The following is a 19720-nucleotide window of genomic DNA, read 5'->3' as shown; positions in this document are numbered from 1 at the left end:
AAACCTATCTCCAGGAAAAGAAAAAAGTTCTAATACTTGCTAGCAGTTTTGAAATCTGAAATCTCCTTTTCAGATTTACAGATTTCAATAAACCAGTTAGAAACAACAACAATCAAATCACAACAGTCAGAGCACACTATATGCAGAGAAGATTAATAAAACAGATTCCACTATTTGCAGAGCAGAATGAAACAGTCAGATCACACTATTTTCAGAGCCAAGAGGTTGTTGTTTTTTTTTTCCTAGGAAAGATAGAAATGCAGCGACAATGATAGACAAGGAAAGAAGGAAGAGATGCCCAGAGAAAACACAGCCAAAGGATAGCGATAAACAGGGATTTAGCCAGCACAAGTCTTAGCTGTGTGAGTTTCCTTCAGCCAGGAGATAAGGAGAACCTCCTCCGGCCCTCCCTGCCTCGTGATCCGCGATGTTCGTTACTCCTCCCCCTGCCTGCTACACACCCACCTCTGAACCGCGATTTTCGTTTCTTCTCCCCCTGCTGTATCGAGCGGGGACGTGGCGTTTCGGCGAGGGCGGCAGGGGCGGGGGCCTCAAATAGTGTTCGGTTGACCTGGGGGCATGGCGTTGTGGTGAGGGCGGCAGGGGCAGGGCCTCGTGTTGGAGACGTACCCGGATAGGATGTCGATGATGACGTACCAGGAAGTGCATGAATGCCTCAAGGTTTTTGTCCACGCAGTCAGCTTCAGAACGTTGGAGGTGCTTTTTATTATATAGGATTTGTTGCATTTGTATCCCACATTTTCCCACCTGTTTGCAGGCTCAATGTATGGTGCAAAGTATTACCGAGATAACACAAAGTATGGTACAATCCACAGATTAAAAAATCATAACAGTGCTGCGTAGGGCTTATAGAGTGGGTTTATTTTGTCCCCTTGGACATTTTAACAGGGTGGATTAAGGTTCCTTGGGAGACCTGAACATGTATACTCTGGAAGAAAGGAGAAACAGGGGTGATATGATACATAGTACATAAGTACATAAGTAGTGCCATACTGGGAAAGACCAAAGGTCCATCTAGCCCAGCATCCTGTCACCGACAGTGGCCAATCCAGGTCAAGGGCACCTGGCACGCTCCCCAAACGTAAAAACATTCCAGACAAGTTATACCTAAAAATGCGGAATTTTTCCAAGTCCATTTAATAGCGGTCTATGGACTTGTCCTTTAGGAATCTAACCCCTTTTAAACTCCGTCAAGCTAACCGCCCGTACCACGTTCTCCGGCAACGAATTCCAGAGTCTAATTACACGTTGGGTGAAGAAAAATTTTCTCCGATTCGTTTTAAATTTACCACACTGTAGCTTCAACTCATGCCCTCTAGTCCTAGTATTTTTGGATAGCGTGAACAGTCGCTTCACATCCACCCGATCCATTCCACTCATTATTTTATACACTTCTATCATATCTCCCCTCAGCCGTCTCTTCTCCAAGCTGAAAAGCCCTAGCCTTCTCAGCCTCTCTTCATAGGAAAGTCGTCCCATCCCCACTATCATTTTCGTCGCCCTTCGCTGTACCTTTTCCAATTCTACTATATCTTTTTTGAGATACGGAGACCAGTACTGAACACAATACTCCAGGTGCGGTCGCACCATGGAGCGATACAACGGCATTATAACATCCGCACACCTGGACTCCATACCCTTCCTAATAACACCCAACATTCTATTCGCTTTCCTAGCCGCAGCAGCACACTGAGCAGAAGGTTTCAGCGTATCATCGACGACGACACCCAGATCCCTTTCTTGATCCGTAACTCCTAACGCGGAACCTTGCAAGACGTAGCTATAATTCGGGTTCCTCTTACCCACATGCATCACTTTGCACTTGTCAACATTGAACTTCATCTGCCACTTGCACGCCCATTCTCCCAGTCTCGCAAGGTCCTCCTGTAATCGTTCACATTCCTCCTGCGACTTGACGACCCTGAATAATTTTGTGTCATCGGCGAATTTAATTACCTCACTAGTTATTCCCATCTCTAGGTCATTTATAAATACATTAAAAAGCAACCTCATCAATTGTTTTTATTAATTTGTAAGTGGTATATAATGGCATAGACGCGTAAAACGCATAAGTCTGGCGGCAGCGAAGTCCCCCATAGCTTTTCATTGGAAATCGAAATTGGGACCGACTGGACAGCAATGGGCAGCAAAAATTAAAATAGTGGCCGAGATGGAGAAACTAACAGATCGCAGACTGGGGCGTTTAAAATTGGATGCTGAGGAGTGGGTACATTTGGATAACATACTGGGTGAAATGTAAAGTTTAAGTTACTATGTATAGGGGAAGGGAAGAAAGTTAGTTTGGGTGGGAGAGGGAGGGAGGGGGAAGGGGAATAAATAGATTCAAGGAAGGGAGGAGGGTGGGACAAAAATGGAGAGTGGGTAGGTCGAAAAGAGAACTATGCACTTATACATGTATATGTCTAACTTTGGAGGTATATTGTTCTACAAGGAATGTAACGTGTGTTCAGTATTTTGAGGTGTTATGCTTGTTAAACTCTCAATAAAAACTTTAAAGTAAAAAAAAAAAAAAAAAACTTTATAAGATAAACGTTACTTGTGGTGAGAATCCATTGGCACCAAAAAGGAAGGAAGTAACAGAATTTGCGAAGGAAAAGAAAAGAAATTCTTCAAGGAATTAGATCAGCAGGGAAGGAACAACAAGTGGAAGATGCTTAAGCACAGCAGGAAATACGTGTAACCCCAGGAACCATTCGTTGATCAAAACTTGACACATGAATGGTTAAGGAGAGGTGATCACGTGCTCCCTTTCTATCTGAAACTTCACTGGTTGCCAATTGCCGCCCATTCTCCCAGTCTCGCAAGGTCCTCCTGTAATCGTTCACATTCCTCCTGCGACTTGACGACCCTGAATAATTTTGTGTCATCGGCGAATTTAATTACCTCACTAGTTATTCCCATCTCTAGGTCATTTATAAATACATTAAAAAGCAACGGACCCAGCACAGATGTTCAAATATTTGAAAAGTATTAATCCGCAAACGAACCTTTTCCGGAGGTGTGAAGGTGGTAGAACGAGAGGACATGAAATGAGATTGAAGGGAGGCAGACTCAAGAAAAATGTCAGGAAGTATTTTTTCACGGAGAGAGTAGTGGATGCTTGGAATGCCCTCCCGCGGGAGGTGGTGGAAATGAAAACGGTAACAGAATTCAAACACATGTGGGATAAACATAAAGGAATCCTGTTCAGAAGGAATGGATCCTAAGGAGCTTAGCTGAGATTGGGTGGCAGAGCCAGCCAGTGGTGGGAGGCGAGGATAGTGCTGGGCAGACTTATACGGTCTGTGCCAGAGCCAGTGGTGGGAGGCGGGGCTGGTGGTTGGGAGGCGGGGATAGTGCTGGGCAGACTTATATGGTCTGTGCCCTGAAGAGGACAGGTACAAATCAAAGTAGGGTATACACAAAAAGTAGCACATATGAGTTTATCTTGTTGGGCAGACTGGATGGACCATGCAAGTCTTTTTCTGCCGTCATTTACTATGTTACTATGATATAGTTTACATTGTGCCGGAGTGGCCGTTTCCAGATTGAGAAGTACAAAGTGATATTGCATTAGAGTTCATAAATGATAGAGTAGATTAAAGAGTAAGTTAGACGATCAAATTCTATATTACCACCAAATTCTATATTACTACCAATCTAATTCACATGCAGAATATGAACTTTCTATGGTAGTGAGTAATGCATAACTTTCCTTAGTGGCTGCGTAAATGAAGCAGTCAGGCGTAGAGAGGTCGGATTTGTCTAGTTTTGGTGTTTAGGATGGATCATTGTGGTATGCTTTTTTGAACAGGTTGGTTTTCAGTAGTTTTCAGAAGATTACTAAGTCGTGCATTATTTTTATAACATTTGGTAGTGCGTTCCATAGTTGCGTGCTTATGTAGGAGAAAGTGGATGCAAATGTTGACTTGTATGTAAGTCCTTTGCAACTAGGGTAGTGAAGATTCAAGAATGTGCGTGCTGACCTTTTTGTGTTCCAGGTTGGCAGGTCTATGAGATCTGACATGTAGATCGGGGCTTCACCATGAACGATTTTATGGACTAGGGTGCAGATTTTGAACGCAATTTGTTCTTTTAGTGGGAGCCAATGTAATTTTTCTCTTAGGGATTCGGCACATTCGTATTTCGTTTTTCCAAATATGAGTCTGGCTGCTGTGTTTTGGGCAGTTTGGAGTTTCTTAATGATTTGTTCTTTGCATCCGGCATAGATGGCATTGCAGTAATCTTAACACCATTGATTGCATCAGGCTGCGGAATATTTCCCTTGGGAAGAAAGGTTTTACTCTTTTGAGTTTCCACATTGAGTGGCACATTTTCTTTGTTGTGTTTTTCGCATGGTTTTCTAGTTTGAGATTTCGGTCTATTATGAAGCGCTGAGGTTAAGTAACATAGAGGGGCATAATCGAACGGGGCCGGCCATTTATATGGGTGGCCATCTCTAAGGCCGGCCCCGCAAATCGGCATACCCGACCGAATTATCGAAACAAGATGGCCGGCCATCTTTCGTTTCGATAATATGGTTGGGGCCGGCCCAATCTCAACATTTGGGCTGGCGTTAGAGATGGCTGGCGTTAGAGATTGCCGCCATTGTTTTCCCACCGATAATGGAAACCAATGGCAGCCTTCTCAAACCCGGCGCAATCCAAGCCATTTGGTCGTGGGAGCAGCCAGCATTTATAGTGCAGTGGTCCCCCTCACATGCCAGGACACCAACCGGGCACCCTAGGGGGCACTGCAGTGGACTTCAGAAATTGCTCCCAGGTGCATAGCTCCCTTACCTTGTATGTTGAGCTCCCCAAAAACCCCCAAACCCACTCCCCACAACTGTACAACACTACCATAGCCCTTATGAGCGAATGGGGGCACCTACATGTGGGTACAGTGGGTTTCGGGTGGGTTTTGGAGGGCTCACATTTATCACCACAAGTGTAACAGGTAGGGGGGATGGGCCTGGGTCCGCCTGCCTGAAGTGCACTGCAGTACCCACTAAAAACTGCTCCAGGGGCCTGCATAGTGCTGTCATGGAGCTGGGTATGACATTTGAGGCTGGCACAAAAATGTTTATAATTTTGTTTTGGGTGGGAGGGGGTTGGTGATCACTGGGGGAGTAAGAGGAGGTGATCTCCAATTCCCTCCGGTGGTCATCTGCTCAGTTGGGGCACTTTTTTGAGGCTTGGTCCTAAAAATAAATGGACTAAGTAAAGCAAGCCAAGTGCTCATCAGAGTCGGCCTTCATTTTTCCATTATCGGCTGAAGCCGGCCATCTCATAACCACGCCCCCTTCCCTCCTTCGGTACACTGCCGACACGCCCCCTTGAACTTTCGCCGGCACCGCGACGGAAAGCAGTTGAAGTCGGCCAAAATCGTCTTTCGATTATACAGATTTGATCGGTTTCAGGAGATGGCCGGCCATCTCCCGATTTGTGTCGGAAGATGGCCAGCCTTCTCGTTCGAAAATAAGCAGGATAGCCAGTTAAGTAAGAGGCGACCAAAGAAACCTCAGATATTCAATGCTGGTCACTGTAAACAGCCCGGCATTGAATATCTGGGGTCAGCACTGACCACAGGACATATGCGGGCTGCTTCGGGCCCATTAACTTTAGTAAAATGGGGGAATACCTGATTGGATTTGAAGACTCTGGACAAGTCACTTAACCCTCCACTGCCCCATGTAAGCCGCATTGAGCCTGCCATGAGTGGGAAAGTGCGGGGTACAAATGTTACAAAAAAAAAAAAAGAGGAAAGACAGTGGTTCAAGGCTGAAAGGAGCTATAAAAATAGCAGTGGCTCTTTATGTAAGGAAAACAAACAAAAGGAAGAGAAAAAGGAAAGTGATATGGTTCTTCAAACAAAAGGCTGAAAAAACAAAGGTAAAAGAGTTGTTATGTTGTGTTACAGAGAATTTCTAACCCGCTAACTCCTTCGTATGAGATTCAAGGTGAGAAACAAGGCAAATAAAACTAATACAATCATCGGGAATAACAAGATATGTTGACAAAACAGGAAACAATCTTTAACGCCTTGCAAAAAATAAAATAATTTCTCAAAGGCAGATCTCTACAGGAAGACTGTTCCAAAGAGGAACAGTTAGAAAACAGAAGGAATGTGGAAAAAAAAAACAGCTGTAAATCGAACACTCTGCACAGAAGGAAAAGCCAAAACAAGATAGTTGCAGGTCTGAGAGGTAGGGTTAACATTTAAAACCTTAATTGCTTGAGCTAAATTCTCAGAACAAACACCATTTAATATTTTAACTACCAAACAAAGGGGACCTTTTACAAAGGCATGCCAAAAAATGACCTATGGTAGAGTGAGCGCGTGGATTGGACGTGCGCTGGACCATTTCTCCAGCATGTCTGAAAAAAGGGGTTTATGGGGGGCCAGGAAATGGACGTGCGGCACAATGAAAACCAGCCAGATACCGCTGGGAACGCCTCGAGGTAGAAAATTACTTTCTACTTTGTGTTTTCGGTGTGCGCCAAACTCAGAATTACCGCCAGGTGCCCACGGTAGCCGGGCAGTAATGACGATTTGATGTGTGCTGCACGCCTGTAGCCCCTTACGCACCTTTGTAAAAGCCCCAAAGCATTTCAAAAGAAATCCTGACCTGAACTGGCAGCCAATGCAACTTTCTCCACAAAGGAGAGACATGATCTAACTTTGACTTATAAAGAATTAATCTGGGTGCAGAACTTTTAACCAGCTGGAGCTTAGAAATATACTTTGCTGCCACCCCTAGGTAAGAAGAAATATCGCAGTCCAGTAGGGCTAAAATAGAGAATCGTACAAGAACACTAGAATGGTCCTGCAAAAATGACAGCACAACACCTGAGTCACATTGTTGTTGAGATAGCATTCATGAAATACAGAGGAATGCAAGAAGAGAGACAGAAAAGAATACCGGACAAAGCTCAAAGAAGCAAAGAGACAAAAGTACAGACGGAAGAAAAAATGGCTAGAAATGTAACGAGAGATGACAAGACTTTTTCAAGTATTTTGGAGGAAATAGGAAGGCTAGAAATGAAATTGTAAGACTGAAAAGTGCTGAGAACTGCAATGTGGAGAATAATGAGGAAAAAGTGGACACGGTAATCAAATCCTTTTATTCTATGTTCACGGAAGAAAATTCCAGACAAAGCCCTCGGTCATTTGACAAAGATATGCATGAGAATGAGATAGATAATTGCATTGATCACAGAAGAAAGTATTTATGAACAACTTGAAATACTGAAAATGAATGAAGCTCTGGGGCCTGGTGAGATACATGCAGGAGATTGAGGGAGGTCAAGGAAGTTCTGGTGGGTCTTAGAGAAGGAGAGGTTCCACGGGATTGGAAAAGAGTGGATGTGGTGGTCCATCTCACCAAAAATGATTACAGTGAAGAAATGGGAAACTACAGACCAGTAAGCCTCACTTCGGTGGTTGGAAAACTAATGGAGGCACTGTTGAAGAAAAGGATAGTGGGCTTCTTGGAGTCCAAGGTAACAATGAAAATAGTTACAAATGAATTAAAAGAATGGTCTAATGTTTGGCAGTTAAATTTAATGTGAAGATCTGAAGAGTGAGGCACATGGGCTGTAGAAATCCAAAGAAGTTGTACTTAAGAGAGGCGCGAGGCTATCATGGAGCAGGAGAGGAACCTTGAGGTAATAGTAATTTCAAGGTGTAAACCAAGGTGACAAGGTAGAGGATGCTAGGCTACATAGAGGACAAGAAAAGAGGTGGGGGTTGTATCTCATTACGGACATAAAAATTGACTTACCAGAGAGAAACAACAAAAGTTCATCACGCACCTGCTTAAACCTTCATTGTCCCAATTGCAGAGGACTTAAATACAAGTCTGTACATACATCCAGTTTCTCATACACCTGCATGCAACTATGGAATGAATTACCGATTGCCATTAAAACAACACACGACCTGACAACCTTCCGAAAGTTATTAAAGACCTACTTATTCATAAAGGCATACAATAAAGATTCCCCATAACGATCTGACTTCCTAATTTTTCCAATCACAACTATTAAGGAACCCTCTTATCTGTCCATCCTAATTACATCCTCACGACTGAATATTATATCTTGTCCTGATATCATTATGTTATGTTATGTTGATCTTTCAATCCACTTCCAATCCAATATGATTTACTTATGCACTCTTATTTGTAACAATTGTAAAATTTTTATTCCATTAATATGATTGCTATGATATTCTATGTATGTATTTATTTATTGCATTTGTATCCCACATTTTCCCACCTCTTTGCAGGCTCAATGTGGCTTACAACACATCATGAGTAATGGAAATATATCAGAAAATAGACATTTAGTGTTACAGCAAGATTTTGGGTAACATGATAATGATAGAACATGGTAGTAGTATAACAAGCAGTTATTGTAAGACAGTTCTGAATATATGTGGGGGAGTTGTGTATATTCATATTGGTTGATTTTTGTGGTATGCCATGCTAAAGAGATGGGTCTTCAGTAGTTTGCGGAACTCCGTTAGTTCATGGATTGTTTTTAATTTGCGACGTAATGCGTTCCATAACTATGTACTCAAGTAGGTAAAGTTTGACGCGTGCATTAGTTTGTATTTTAGACCTTTGCAGTTAGGGAAGTGCAAGTTAAGGAATGTGCGGGATGAACTTTTGGCATTCCTGGGTGGTAGGTCTATCAGGTCTGACATGTAGGCTGGTGCATCTCCATGAATGATTTTATGGACTAGAGAGCATATTTTGAACTTGATACGTTCTTTAAGTGGGAGCCAGTGTAGTTTCTCTCGTAAGGGTTTAGCACTTTCGTATTTTGTCTTACCAAATATGAGTCTAGCTGCAGTGTTCTGGACTGTCTGACGTTTCTTGATTATTTGCTCTTTACAGCCGGCGTAGAGTGCATTGCAATAGTCTAGATGACTGAACACCATAGGTTGTATCAGGTTGCGGAAAACTGACCTTGGGAAGAAAGGTCTTACTCTTTTTAATTTCCATATAGAGTGGAACATCTTCTTGGTTGTGTTTTTCGCGTGGTTCTCGAGTGTTAGGTGTCGATCCATGATGACTCCAAGAATTTTTAAGGTGTCCGAAATTGGAAGGTTCAAATTTGGTGTGTTTATGGCGGTGAATTTGTTCTTATTATGTTGAGAGGTGAGTATTAGGCATTGGGTTTTATCTGCATTCAGTTTCAGCCGAAATGCATCCGCCCATGAGTGCATGATCTGGAGACTTTGGTTGATATCATTGGAGATTTCCTTTAGATCTTGTTTGAATGGGATGTAGATCGTTACGTCGTCTGCGTATATGTACCCATCTGTATCTATATTCTGAAATTCTTATCCTATAATGTGTACATGTTATAACATTTTGTAAGCCACATTGAGCCTACAAATAGGTGGGAAAATGTGGGATACAAGTGCAGCAAATAAATAAATAAAAAAGACTTGAAGTGGTTCAGAGAAAGGCAACAAAAGTAGTTTGGGGTTTGCACCAAAAGGCGTTATGAGAAGATTATTATTATAGCCCGCAGCTTCCTTTTCAGGATCTGTGCAGATTAAATGGAAGAAGTCTTGGACAAACTAAGGTAATATAATAATATTTTCACAACTAAGGCCCCCTTTTACAAAGCCAAGCTAGTGGCTGGTGGTGTGGTAATACCGACACTTTGAATGGGCTGTGTCAGCATTGCCACGCAGCTTCCACTAATGCGGCTTTGTAAAAGAGGCCTAAAATTCCTATGATTACATAGTGATTATACTAATCCCAGATATAAGTCATAAACAACACCAGATACAGTAAATTTCCTTTGTGGGTTCATTCCAGATAGTAGCTCAAACTTGATCATGTTATGATCACTGTTTCCCAGGGGACCCAACACTGCCACCTCTCGCACTATGCCCCGCACGCCACCAAGGACCAGATCCAAAATGGCTCCCCCTCTTGTCGGTTCCTGGAATAGTCGCTCCAAGAAGCAGCCCTTTATTACAACTAGAAATTTTATGTCCCTGACACTCCCTGATGAAACATTTATCCAGTCTATATCATGGTAATTGAAATCACCCATTATTATAGTGTTGCCCAATTTGCCAGTTTTCCTCATCTTTGTAAACATTTCTTCATCCATCTGTTCGTTCTGTCCTGGTGGATGGTAGTACAGTCCTACGAGAATACTCCTTCCCTTCACACATGGGATTATTCATAATGATTCCAAGCTGCTATCTGTTTCATGTGGAATGTTTATTTTATTTGGCTCAATTCCCTCTTTAATATATAATGCAACTCCCCCTTCCAATTTGATCCTATTATTGTGATACAATTTATACCCTGTTAACACAGTGTCCCATTGATTGTCCTCGTTCCACTAAGTCTCCGAGATGCCTATAACATCTACCTCATCATTTAGTGCTATATATTCTAACTCTCACATCTTATTTTTTTGGCTTCTAGCATTTGAATACAGGCACTTCAGATTGTGTTTTTTTTCCTTTGATCTACAATCTGCTTAGACGTTGAAGGGGATAATGTGCATCCTTTATCCTGCTCTCTCATTTAGCATACCTGGCTTTCTTTCTAACACTGTTGAAACCTCTCTACTGGAATTCCCTAAATGTCCTGTTTCAATAGTATCTTTCAAGGATACTGAACACCGAACCATGTGCTCCTGGGTGACTGTTGACTCCCCCCCCCCCCCCCCCCCCCCCCCCCACACATCTAACTCTCTCCCTTGATACAGCTTGGTCATTCAGTCAAAGAAATTAATCAGATTTGTCTGACAAGACCTGGCTGTAGTGAAGCCATGTTGCCTTCGGTCCTGCAATCCATTGGATTCCAAAAACTTTAGTATTGACCCAGGTAATCCTGCTCTGGTTTTGTCTTCACTGCATCTGTGGACTTGTGGGAAGGAGATTGAACTGGAACAGCTTATCAGGGTTGTTTTGTTTCTGGAGTAGATAGTAATGGTGATCTGAATCTACTAATGAAGTGAATCATAGATTATCCAAAATGAAGGCCTTAAAACTACCAGTGAAAGAGTAGAAATCTAATAAATATATTCTTTTCTGTGTCTGTGGTCAGTGCCTGAAGGAGCTAATACAGGCATATGGATAGCAGAGGTAAGTCATAAGAGTGCACCATTGTCAGTTTAAGAAGGGCGAGGAATGGGTAACAGGAAGGAACATCTACCATCTGCCACTGTGCAGTTTATCAGAGATAAAGCCTGCAGCTGCAGTTGTATCTAACTGAGTTTACTACTACTTATTATTTCTATAGCGCTACTAGACGTACACAGCGCTGTACACTTGAACATGAAGAGACAGTCCCTGCTCGACAGAGCTTACAATCTAATTAGGCCAGACAAACAGGACAAACAAGAGATAAGGGAATATTAAAGTGAGGATGATAAAATAAGGGTTCTGAACAAGTGAAAATCGTTGCCAGAGGAAGTGGCAACAGCAGTTAGCATATCTGGGTCTAAAAAAAGCCTGGACAACTTCCCAGAGGAAAAGTCCACAGTCTGCTACCGAGATGGACATGGAGGAAGTCACCACTTGCCCCACAATTGGCAGCATGGAATGGTGCCACCAACTGGGTCTCTGCCAGACACCTGCGACCTGGATTGGCCACTGCTGGAAGCAGGATACTGGGCTAGATAAGAACAGTTTACCCAGTTCATATGAATGTATGAGGATGTGCATAGAAAGAGTTCCTCTGCTTTCATGTGATCTACATGTAGCTGTTCCTGGGACACAGAGATATATAACACTTTACTAGAGATAAAGGGGCAGGATTGTTACAGGGGTGCAGATCACAGCCACTCTTTGAGTGCTTCTGCCATTGTCTGGGTGAATACTGCATCACTGGAGACAGAATTTTAAGATATGGGGGGGGGGGGAGGAGGAGGTAGGAGAGACTGCAAACAATATAGTAACGTGGAGGGGCATAATCTCTAAGGAGGGCCCTGTAAAGGGGCGGGGCAACCTGTATTATTGAAACAAGATGGACGTCCATCTTTCGTTTCGATAATACGGTCGTGGACGCCCAAATCATGAAATTTAGGTCGACCTTAGAGATGGTTGTCCCCGTTTTTTGGCGATAATGGAAACTGAGGACATCCATCTGAGAAATGACCAAATCCAAGCCATTTGGTCATGGGAGGAGCCAGCATTCGTAGTGCACTGGTCCCACTAACTGAATAGAAAAAGCCCTTCCCTTACTGATTCGGAAAGGAACAGGCATGCATGAAGGAAATTGCATGCAAATGAGCTGCTCGCTCATTTGCACACGATTTCCTTCCTAAGGAGGGGAAGCGATGGCAGTTGATGTCCAAAATATGGATGTTTCTGTGAGAAGGACATCCATGCCTTTGCTATGCCTCCAACACCCTCTTTATTTATTTATGTAGATCTTGGATCACAAATAGCAACAGTGGGATTTGAACCAGCCACTTCTGGATTGTAAGACCAGTGCTCTAACCACTAGGCCACTCCACTCCATGCCCTTCAAATTTGGCCATCCCTCTGTGTGTGTGTGGGGGGGGGGGAGCAGTATGCAGGTTCCTGGGGGGGGGGGAGGTATGTGTGTGTCAGCGGAGGCATAACGAAGGCATGGGCGTCCTTCTTTCAAGCAATTTGGACACCCTCAACTGCCTACCTCAGGGGTCACAATGATGTTCTAAAAATATATAAAAGAAATAAAATCATATCTTGCAACAATATAAATACATAAATATCAAAACATAATCAAAGAATGTATACTTCACATTAAAACACATGTAGGATATGTAATCATAAAATTAAATATGAATAAAACACATAAAAATGCAATATAAAAGGACAATATAAAAGGATCATTTTACACCCACGTGAATAACCATAAGATCTCATTTAAATAACAAGCAAATCATGACACAAACGAAGAAGAAACAATGGCACCCAGTGAATAGATCATGTGGAGGGGCATAATCGAAAGGGGCACCCAAGTTTTCCTGAGGACATCCTCGCAGGACGTCCTGGCGAAGGGGCGGGGAAACCCGTATTATCGAAACAAGATGGGCGTCCATCTTTTGTTTCGATAATACGGTTGGGGACACCCAAATCTTGACATTTAGGTCGTCCCTAGAGATGGTCGTCCTTAGACTTGGTCGTTTCAGATTTTCAACGATAATGGAAACTAAGTACGCCCATCTCAGAAACAACCAAATGCAAGCCCTTTGGTCGTGGGAGGAGCCAGCATTCATAGTGCATTGGTCCCTCTGACATGCCAGGACACCAACCGGGCACCCTAGGGGGCACTGTAGTGGACTTCAGAAAAAGCTCCCAGGTACATAGCTCCCTTACCTTGTGTGCTGAACTCCCCCAAAACCCACTACCACCAACTGTACACCACTACCATAGCCCTTACGGGTGAAGGGGGGCACTTAGATGTGGGTACAGTGGGTTTCTTGTGGGTTTTGGAGGGCTCACATTTACCACCACAAGTGTAACAGGTAGGGGGGATGGGCTTGGGTCCACCTGCCTGAAGTGCACTGCACCCACTAAAACTGCTCCAGGGACCTGCATACTGCTGCGATGGACCTGAGTATGACATTTGAGGCTGGCACAAAATATTTTTAAAGTTCTTTTTTGAAGGTGGGAGGGGGTTAGTGATCACTGGAGGAGTATGGGGAGGTCATCCCCGATTCCCTCCGGTGGTGATCTGGTCAGTTTGGGAACCTTTTTGTGCCTTGGTCGTAAGAAAAACTGGACCAGGTAAAGTCGTCCAAATGCTTGTCAGGGAAGCCCTTTTTTTTTCCATTATGGGTCAAGGATGCCCATGTGTTAGGCACGCCGAAGTCCCGCCTTTGCTACGCCTCCAACATGCCCCCGGGAACTTTGGTCATCCCTGCGACTGAAAGCAGTTGGGGATGCCCAAAATCGGCTTTCGATTATGCCAATTTGGGCGACCCTGTGAGTAGGACGCCCATCTTCCGATTTGTGTCGAAAGATGGGCGTCCTTCTCTTTCGAAAATAAGCCTGACAGTGCACCAATGGGGAAACAAAATGAAAAATATGTCAATGACAAATATAAATAAATGAAACCATGATATGAACAGAAAAATAGAGGGAAAAAACTGCAGTGTCAGGTACACAGCAACAAAACAAAAAGCGAAGAATGTCATTGACATATTTTTCATAATGGGATCTCATGATTATTCACGTGAGTGTAAAATGATCCATCCATATTGTCCTTTTATATTGCATTTTTATGTGTTTTATTCATATTTAATTTTATATTTACATATCCTACATGTGGTATTTTTATGTGAAGTATACATTCTTTGATTATGATATTTATATATTTATATTGCAAGATATGATTTTATTTCTTTTATATATTTTTAGAACATCATTGTGACCCCCTGAGGTAAGCATTTTATCACGCTGAAACACGAACCGCGTCGGTTCCTGCTGTACAAGCATTAAATAAAGTATCTATTAAGCACTAGTTCCGTTCCTGTGGTGGACTGTCCATTGTCCATCCTCTATTATGTACTTGAACCATGGTCGAGTATATAAGACTGGGGGACACAGTGAAATTACATGGAGATACTTCTAAAACAAATAGGAGGAAATATTTTTTCACTCAAAGAATAGTTAAGCTCTGAAACTTGCTGTCAGAGAATGTGGTAACAGTGGTTATTGTATCTGGGTGTAAAAAAAAGGTTTGGAAGTATTTTTGGAAAGAGTAAATAAGTGATTGACGCCTACTTGTTCCACTCCACTCATTATTTTATAGACCTCTATCATACCTCCCTTCAGCTGTCTCTTCTCCAAGCTGAAGAGCCCTAGATGCTTTAGCCTTTCCTCATAAGGAAGTTGCCAACTCCCCTTTATCATTTTCGTCACCCTTCTCTGTACCTTTTTTTTTTTTTTGTACCCTGTGCTTTCCCACTCATGGCAGGCTCAATGCGGCCTAGGTACTTATTTGTACCTGGAGCAATGGAGGGTTAAGTGACTTGGCCAGAGTCTCAAGGAGCTGCCTGTGCCTGTAGTGGGAATTGAACCCAGTTCCCCAGAACCAAAGTCCACCACTCTAACCACTAGGCCACTATACCTCAGGGTATAATTCCACTATATCTTTTTTGAGATATAGAGATATATAGAGAGATTTGTTTTGTGGCCCAGGTCAAGGGGTACCTGACCTCGACAGGAACAAGTTGGTGCTCGAAGATGCTATGCTGGAAGTGAGACCTGGGTTACTTCATGTTTCCCACTCCCTCCAGGGTGTCCACCCTATTACAAATCTTGGTATCAGCCACAAAAGGCAAACCTTACCTTCTAACCCTTTGGCAATGTCGCTCACAAATATATTAGAAAAGACTAGCATGGAAAAGAGGAAAGGATTCATCTGAACCTCAGTAGGAAATGACTCCACCACATCATTAACTATCACATGTTGAGAGGTGGCCTGTGTTTATGAAAAACCCTACAAAACAGCAACATTTACCTCCCCCGCCCGAATCTCCAACTCTACTCTTCCCTTTCTACCTAGGAAGAAAGGCTGTAAAATCTACCGTATAGGAGGGGGATCTAGGAGGAGAGAACAGTATCTGAGCACACTATATCAGGTGTGGCTTCCTCATTTCGGACACCATAGATTATATTAGGATCTTCCTATGTTTATTGCTGATATGGATACATGATCTGCAAAGGGTTTGGTTTCTTCAAATATTATTAATGTAAATAAATAAATGTTTCAGAAGTAAATTACAAATTAGACAGCAGATGGTATATAACACAGGGCGTTAATGTTACAGGTTAGTGATCATAGGCTTGGTCCCAGATAAACCATTTTATAGTCAAGAGGAATTTCAAGAACTTTCTTTATAATTTTATGATCATTTACTTTATGGGCAAAATCGAAGTCTCCAGAAAGAGTATTTAAAGGATTAAGGCAACCTGCTCCACAAGACTGCAGATAGGGAAGAAGGAGGGAAAACCAACACAGCTGCACAGGAGACCCAGGTAAAACTTAAACATTAGATAAAGGGTGAGATCACCAAACGGAAAAACCCTTACTGCAATATGATGTGAGAAAAAGGATAAGGGACTGTACGAGGGTCTCACTGTAGTATAATCAGAGAGGGTGAATAAGGGACCGTAGGAGGGTCTCACTGTAGTATAATCAGAGATGGTGAATAAGGGACAGTAGGGAGGTCTCACTATAGTATAATCAGAGATGGTGAATAAGGGACCGCAGGAGGGTCTCACTGTAGTATAATCAGAGAGGGTGAATAAGGGACTGTAGGGAGGGTCTCACTGTAGTATAATCAGAGATGGTGAATAAGGGAATGTACGAGGGCCTCACTGTAGTATAATCTGAGATGGTGAATAAGGGACCGCAGGAGGGTCTCACTGTAGTATAATCAGAGAGGGTGAATAAGGGAATGTAGGGAGGGTCTCACTGTAGTATAATCAGAGATGGTGAATAAGGGACCGTAGGAGGGTCTCACTGTAGTATAATCAGAGAGGGTGAATAAGGGACTGCAGGAGGGTCTCACTGTAGTATAATCAGAGATGGTGAGTAAGGGACAGTAGGGAGGGTCTCACTGTAGTATAATCTGAGATGGTGAATAAGGGACCGCAGGAGGGTCTCACTGTAGTATAATCTGATATGGTGAATAAGGGACTGTAGGAGGGTCTCACTGTAGTATAATCTGAGATGGTGAATAAGGGACCGTAGGAGGGTCTCACTGTAGTATAATCAGAGATGGTGAGTAAGGGACAGTAGGGAGGGTCTCACTGTTGTATAATCTGAGATGGTGAATAAGGGACCGCAGGAGGGTCTCACTGTAGTATAATCTGATATGGTGAATAAGGGACTGTAGGAGGGTCTCACTGTAGTATAATCTGAGATGGTGAATAAGGGACCGTAGGAGGGTCTCACTGTTGTATAATCAGAGAGGGTGAATAAGGGACTGTAGGAGGGTCTCACTGTAGTATAATCTGAGATGGTGAATAAGGGACTGTAGGAGGGTCTCACTGTAGTATAATCTGAGATGGTGAATAAGAGACCGTAGGAGGGTCTCACTGTAGTATAATCAGAGAGGGTGAATAAGGGACTGTAGGAGGGTCTCACTGTAGTATAATGACGTTCCATCACCCACTTTTTCCTGTTGCTGGAGGAAAATATCCAATACATTTTACAGGCTTAAAACACACTTTCTTCACAGTATCTAAATATATAAGACACCTGCAAACCTGAAGACTATTGCTGTGGTGTAAATTCAGGTTCAGTAGATATTTTTCTGTTTCTGGAGAGATTACATTTGCCAAAAAAGCTACAGTGGGGATTTGAACATCTGTCCCTTTGTTTACAGTCAACTGCGTTAACCACTAGGCTACTCCTTTACTCTGCAAGGAAGTCTGGGTGGCCATTTTAATAAGACATCCCTTTGCCTTGTTTCCTCCCATTTATAATGGTTTACAAGTTATTATACTGTGTCCCCGACCCCCCCCCCCCCCCCCCCGAAAAAGAGAGCTCTGGCATAAGGCTAGAGGTGGGAGTATTTTCTGGTGGGGGGGGGGGGGGTCACTAAGGAAACAGGTTTGGAACTGACAGACCAGGGGGAGAATAGGAGGAAGTCCAGCCCAAGTGGATGAGGGAAGGAGGGTGTAAAAGTTACTAATTTTCTAACTGTGCGGTCTTTGGTTGTCCACCCCGCCAAGAGCCTAGCATCAGGGTGAACAGGTAATGTTTGCAGTGTGTGGCATTCAGAGCCCCTGTTAGAGGGCAGAGGGTGGCTGTGGTGTTTTTCCGGCTTGGGGACTAGTTAGAGTGGTTGGGGGGAAAAGACACCCCAGGTAGAAGAGATGGGAGTCAGAGTGCTTGATGGGACAGAAGAGTTGAAAGAATTGTGTCGAGATGATTAAGGACTGAAAGAGAAATGGTTCAGATATTACCACATACTGTTTCTCTGGCTTGCAAATAGAGGAGATTAAGGTGGAACTGAACTGTGGTTTTTGTACAGACCAAGATTGTAAGCTCTTCTTTTAGATTGTAAGCTCTTCGAGCAGGGACTGTCTTTCCATGTTAAATTGTACAGCGCTGCGTAACCCTAGTAGCGCTTTAGAAATGTTAAGTAGTAGTAGTAGTAAGTTGGCAAGCTCTAAACTTTTTTCCAAGTTACTGTTTAGCAAAACATGTTGAAGTTTGAATACAGAGACTGCTGACTATTTTTGGGGGGTGAAAGTGAATGAAAATGTGACCGTAGAGAGTACCTTTCATCCTACCAGCTCATCTAGACCCAGACTGCGCTGCTCCCAGTCTGGCGTGGTGTGTTTTGTGTGTCCTGGTCACGTACGGCCCAGGGAGCTAAGCCAGTGGGAGCAAGATTGGGGTTACACTACTTAGAAGATTCCAACTTGTACAGAGCAAAGCTATCAGACTGCTTTTTTTTTATTTTAAACATTTTTATTAGATATTAAAGATATATCAAACAGAAAAAAAAAACAACAACATGTACTTTAGTACAACAGAAGAAAATACAAAAAGCTGAGTCCAAGCCGGAAAGTTACTCCATAGATGAAAGAAAAAGGTCTAAAGTTCTCCATTTTTGAAGACCAGTTTTATGCGCACTGTTCATATTTTTTTTGTATAGTAAAATCCAGTTCCACCAAACAACAACATTAACTTGAGAATTGTCTTTCCAATGCGATATGATCAGTTTCAGTGCAACTGAGACCAAGAAGTCAAACAGTACTTTAGAAATGGAATGCAAATGGATTTATATACTTGGGTAAGAAAGATTCTTGAAACCCAAATATCTCTTTTAATTTTCCCCAGACATCTGACCAAAATAATACAAGATTAGGACATTCAAGCAAAAGATGTACAAGAGTTCCGGTGGTTTTTTTGCATGACAAACACAAATCACACTTAGAGGACCCAGACAATTTACTCTTTCTAGGCGTCCAAAGGGCCCTGTGATACATAAAGAAAAGAGATTGTGCTATTGCAGCCACCCATCTCTAAGGTCAACCTAAATGTTGAGATTTTGGCGTCCCTGACTGTATTATCGAAATGAAAGATGGACATCCATCTTGTTTCAGTAATACGGGTTTCCCCGCCCCTTTGTGGTGCCGTCCTTAGAGATGGTCGTCCCCGTTCAATTATGCCCCTCTGTGAGAGTATTTCTTCTCTTCCTCTCCTCTTGGCCTACCCTGCTCTCATTGACGGGAGCATCAACCCATACTATAGTTTTTCTCTTCCTTATGGTCCTGAACAATAATATTGTAATCTTCCCATTTGTTGTCCTTCCACTGCAATCTGTCTAACCCCAGTCTCTGTGTATGTCCTTCCCTGCCCCCTCCTTATATCAAATAAACTTGATAATCGACATATGAAGACGAAGTATTCTCTTGTGTTTCATGTGAACCTTCCTCCATGCAACTTCCATTCCTTGTCCTTTCATGGTGCATTAATGAATTACTTCTCCCTGCACAAATTGCCATACCAATAAAGCTTCTTAATTTGAATCCATTTTCAAATGTTGAGTATTTGTTTGATTTTTACAGGGAGAAGACTTTGCTGATAATGATGTCTGTCATGTTCCTTGGGTTGTTGCTGAGCTGTATCGCTCTCACCGAAGTCCTTGCTGGTGAGTCTTCTTTTCTCCTCTTGGTTTTACACATCAGTGAGGTTAAA

General features: G+C 42.8%; 1 protein-coding gene across 1 annotated transcript in view; it reads left to right on the top strand.

The window, feature by feature from the left end:
- LOC115460003 (regenerating islet-derived protein 4-like) overlaps positions 1–19720 on the top strand; it is an 87063-nt gene that overhangs the window by 35390 nt on the left and 31953 nt on the right. Inside the window, exon 4 of the mRNA XM_030189865.1 lies at positions 19591–19673. Within this exon, the coding sequence (XP_030045725.1) occupies positions 19591–19673 (83 nt within the window). The remainder of the gene's footprint in view (positions 1–19590; positions 19674–19720) is intronic.

The sequence above is a fragment of the Microcaecilia unicolor genome, chromosome 1 (assembly GCF_901765095.1).
Source record: "Microcaecilia unicolor chromosome 1, aMicUni1.1, whole genome shotgun sequence".
NCBI lineage: Eukaryota > Metazoa > Chordata > Amphibia > Gymnophiona > Siphonopidae > Microcaecilia > Microcaecilia unicolor.
The sequence above is the reverse complement of the archived record's forward strand: the minus strand, read 5'-3'. Positions and strand labels throughout refer to the sequence as shown.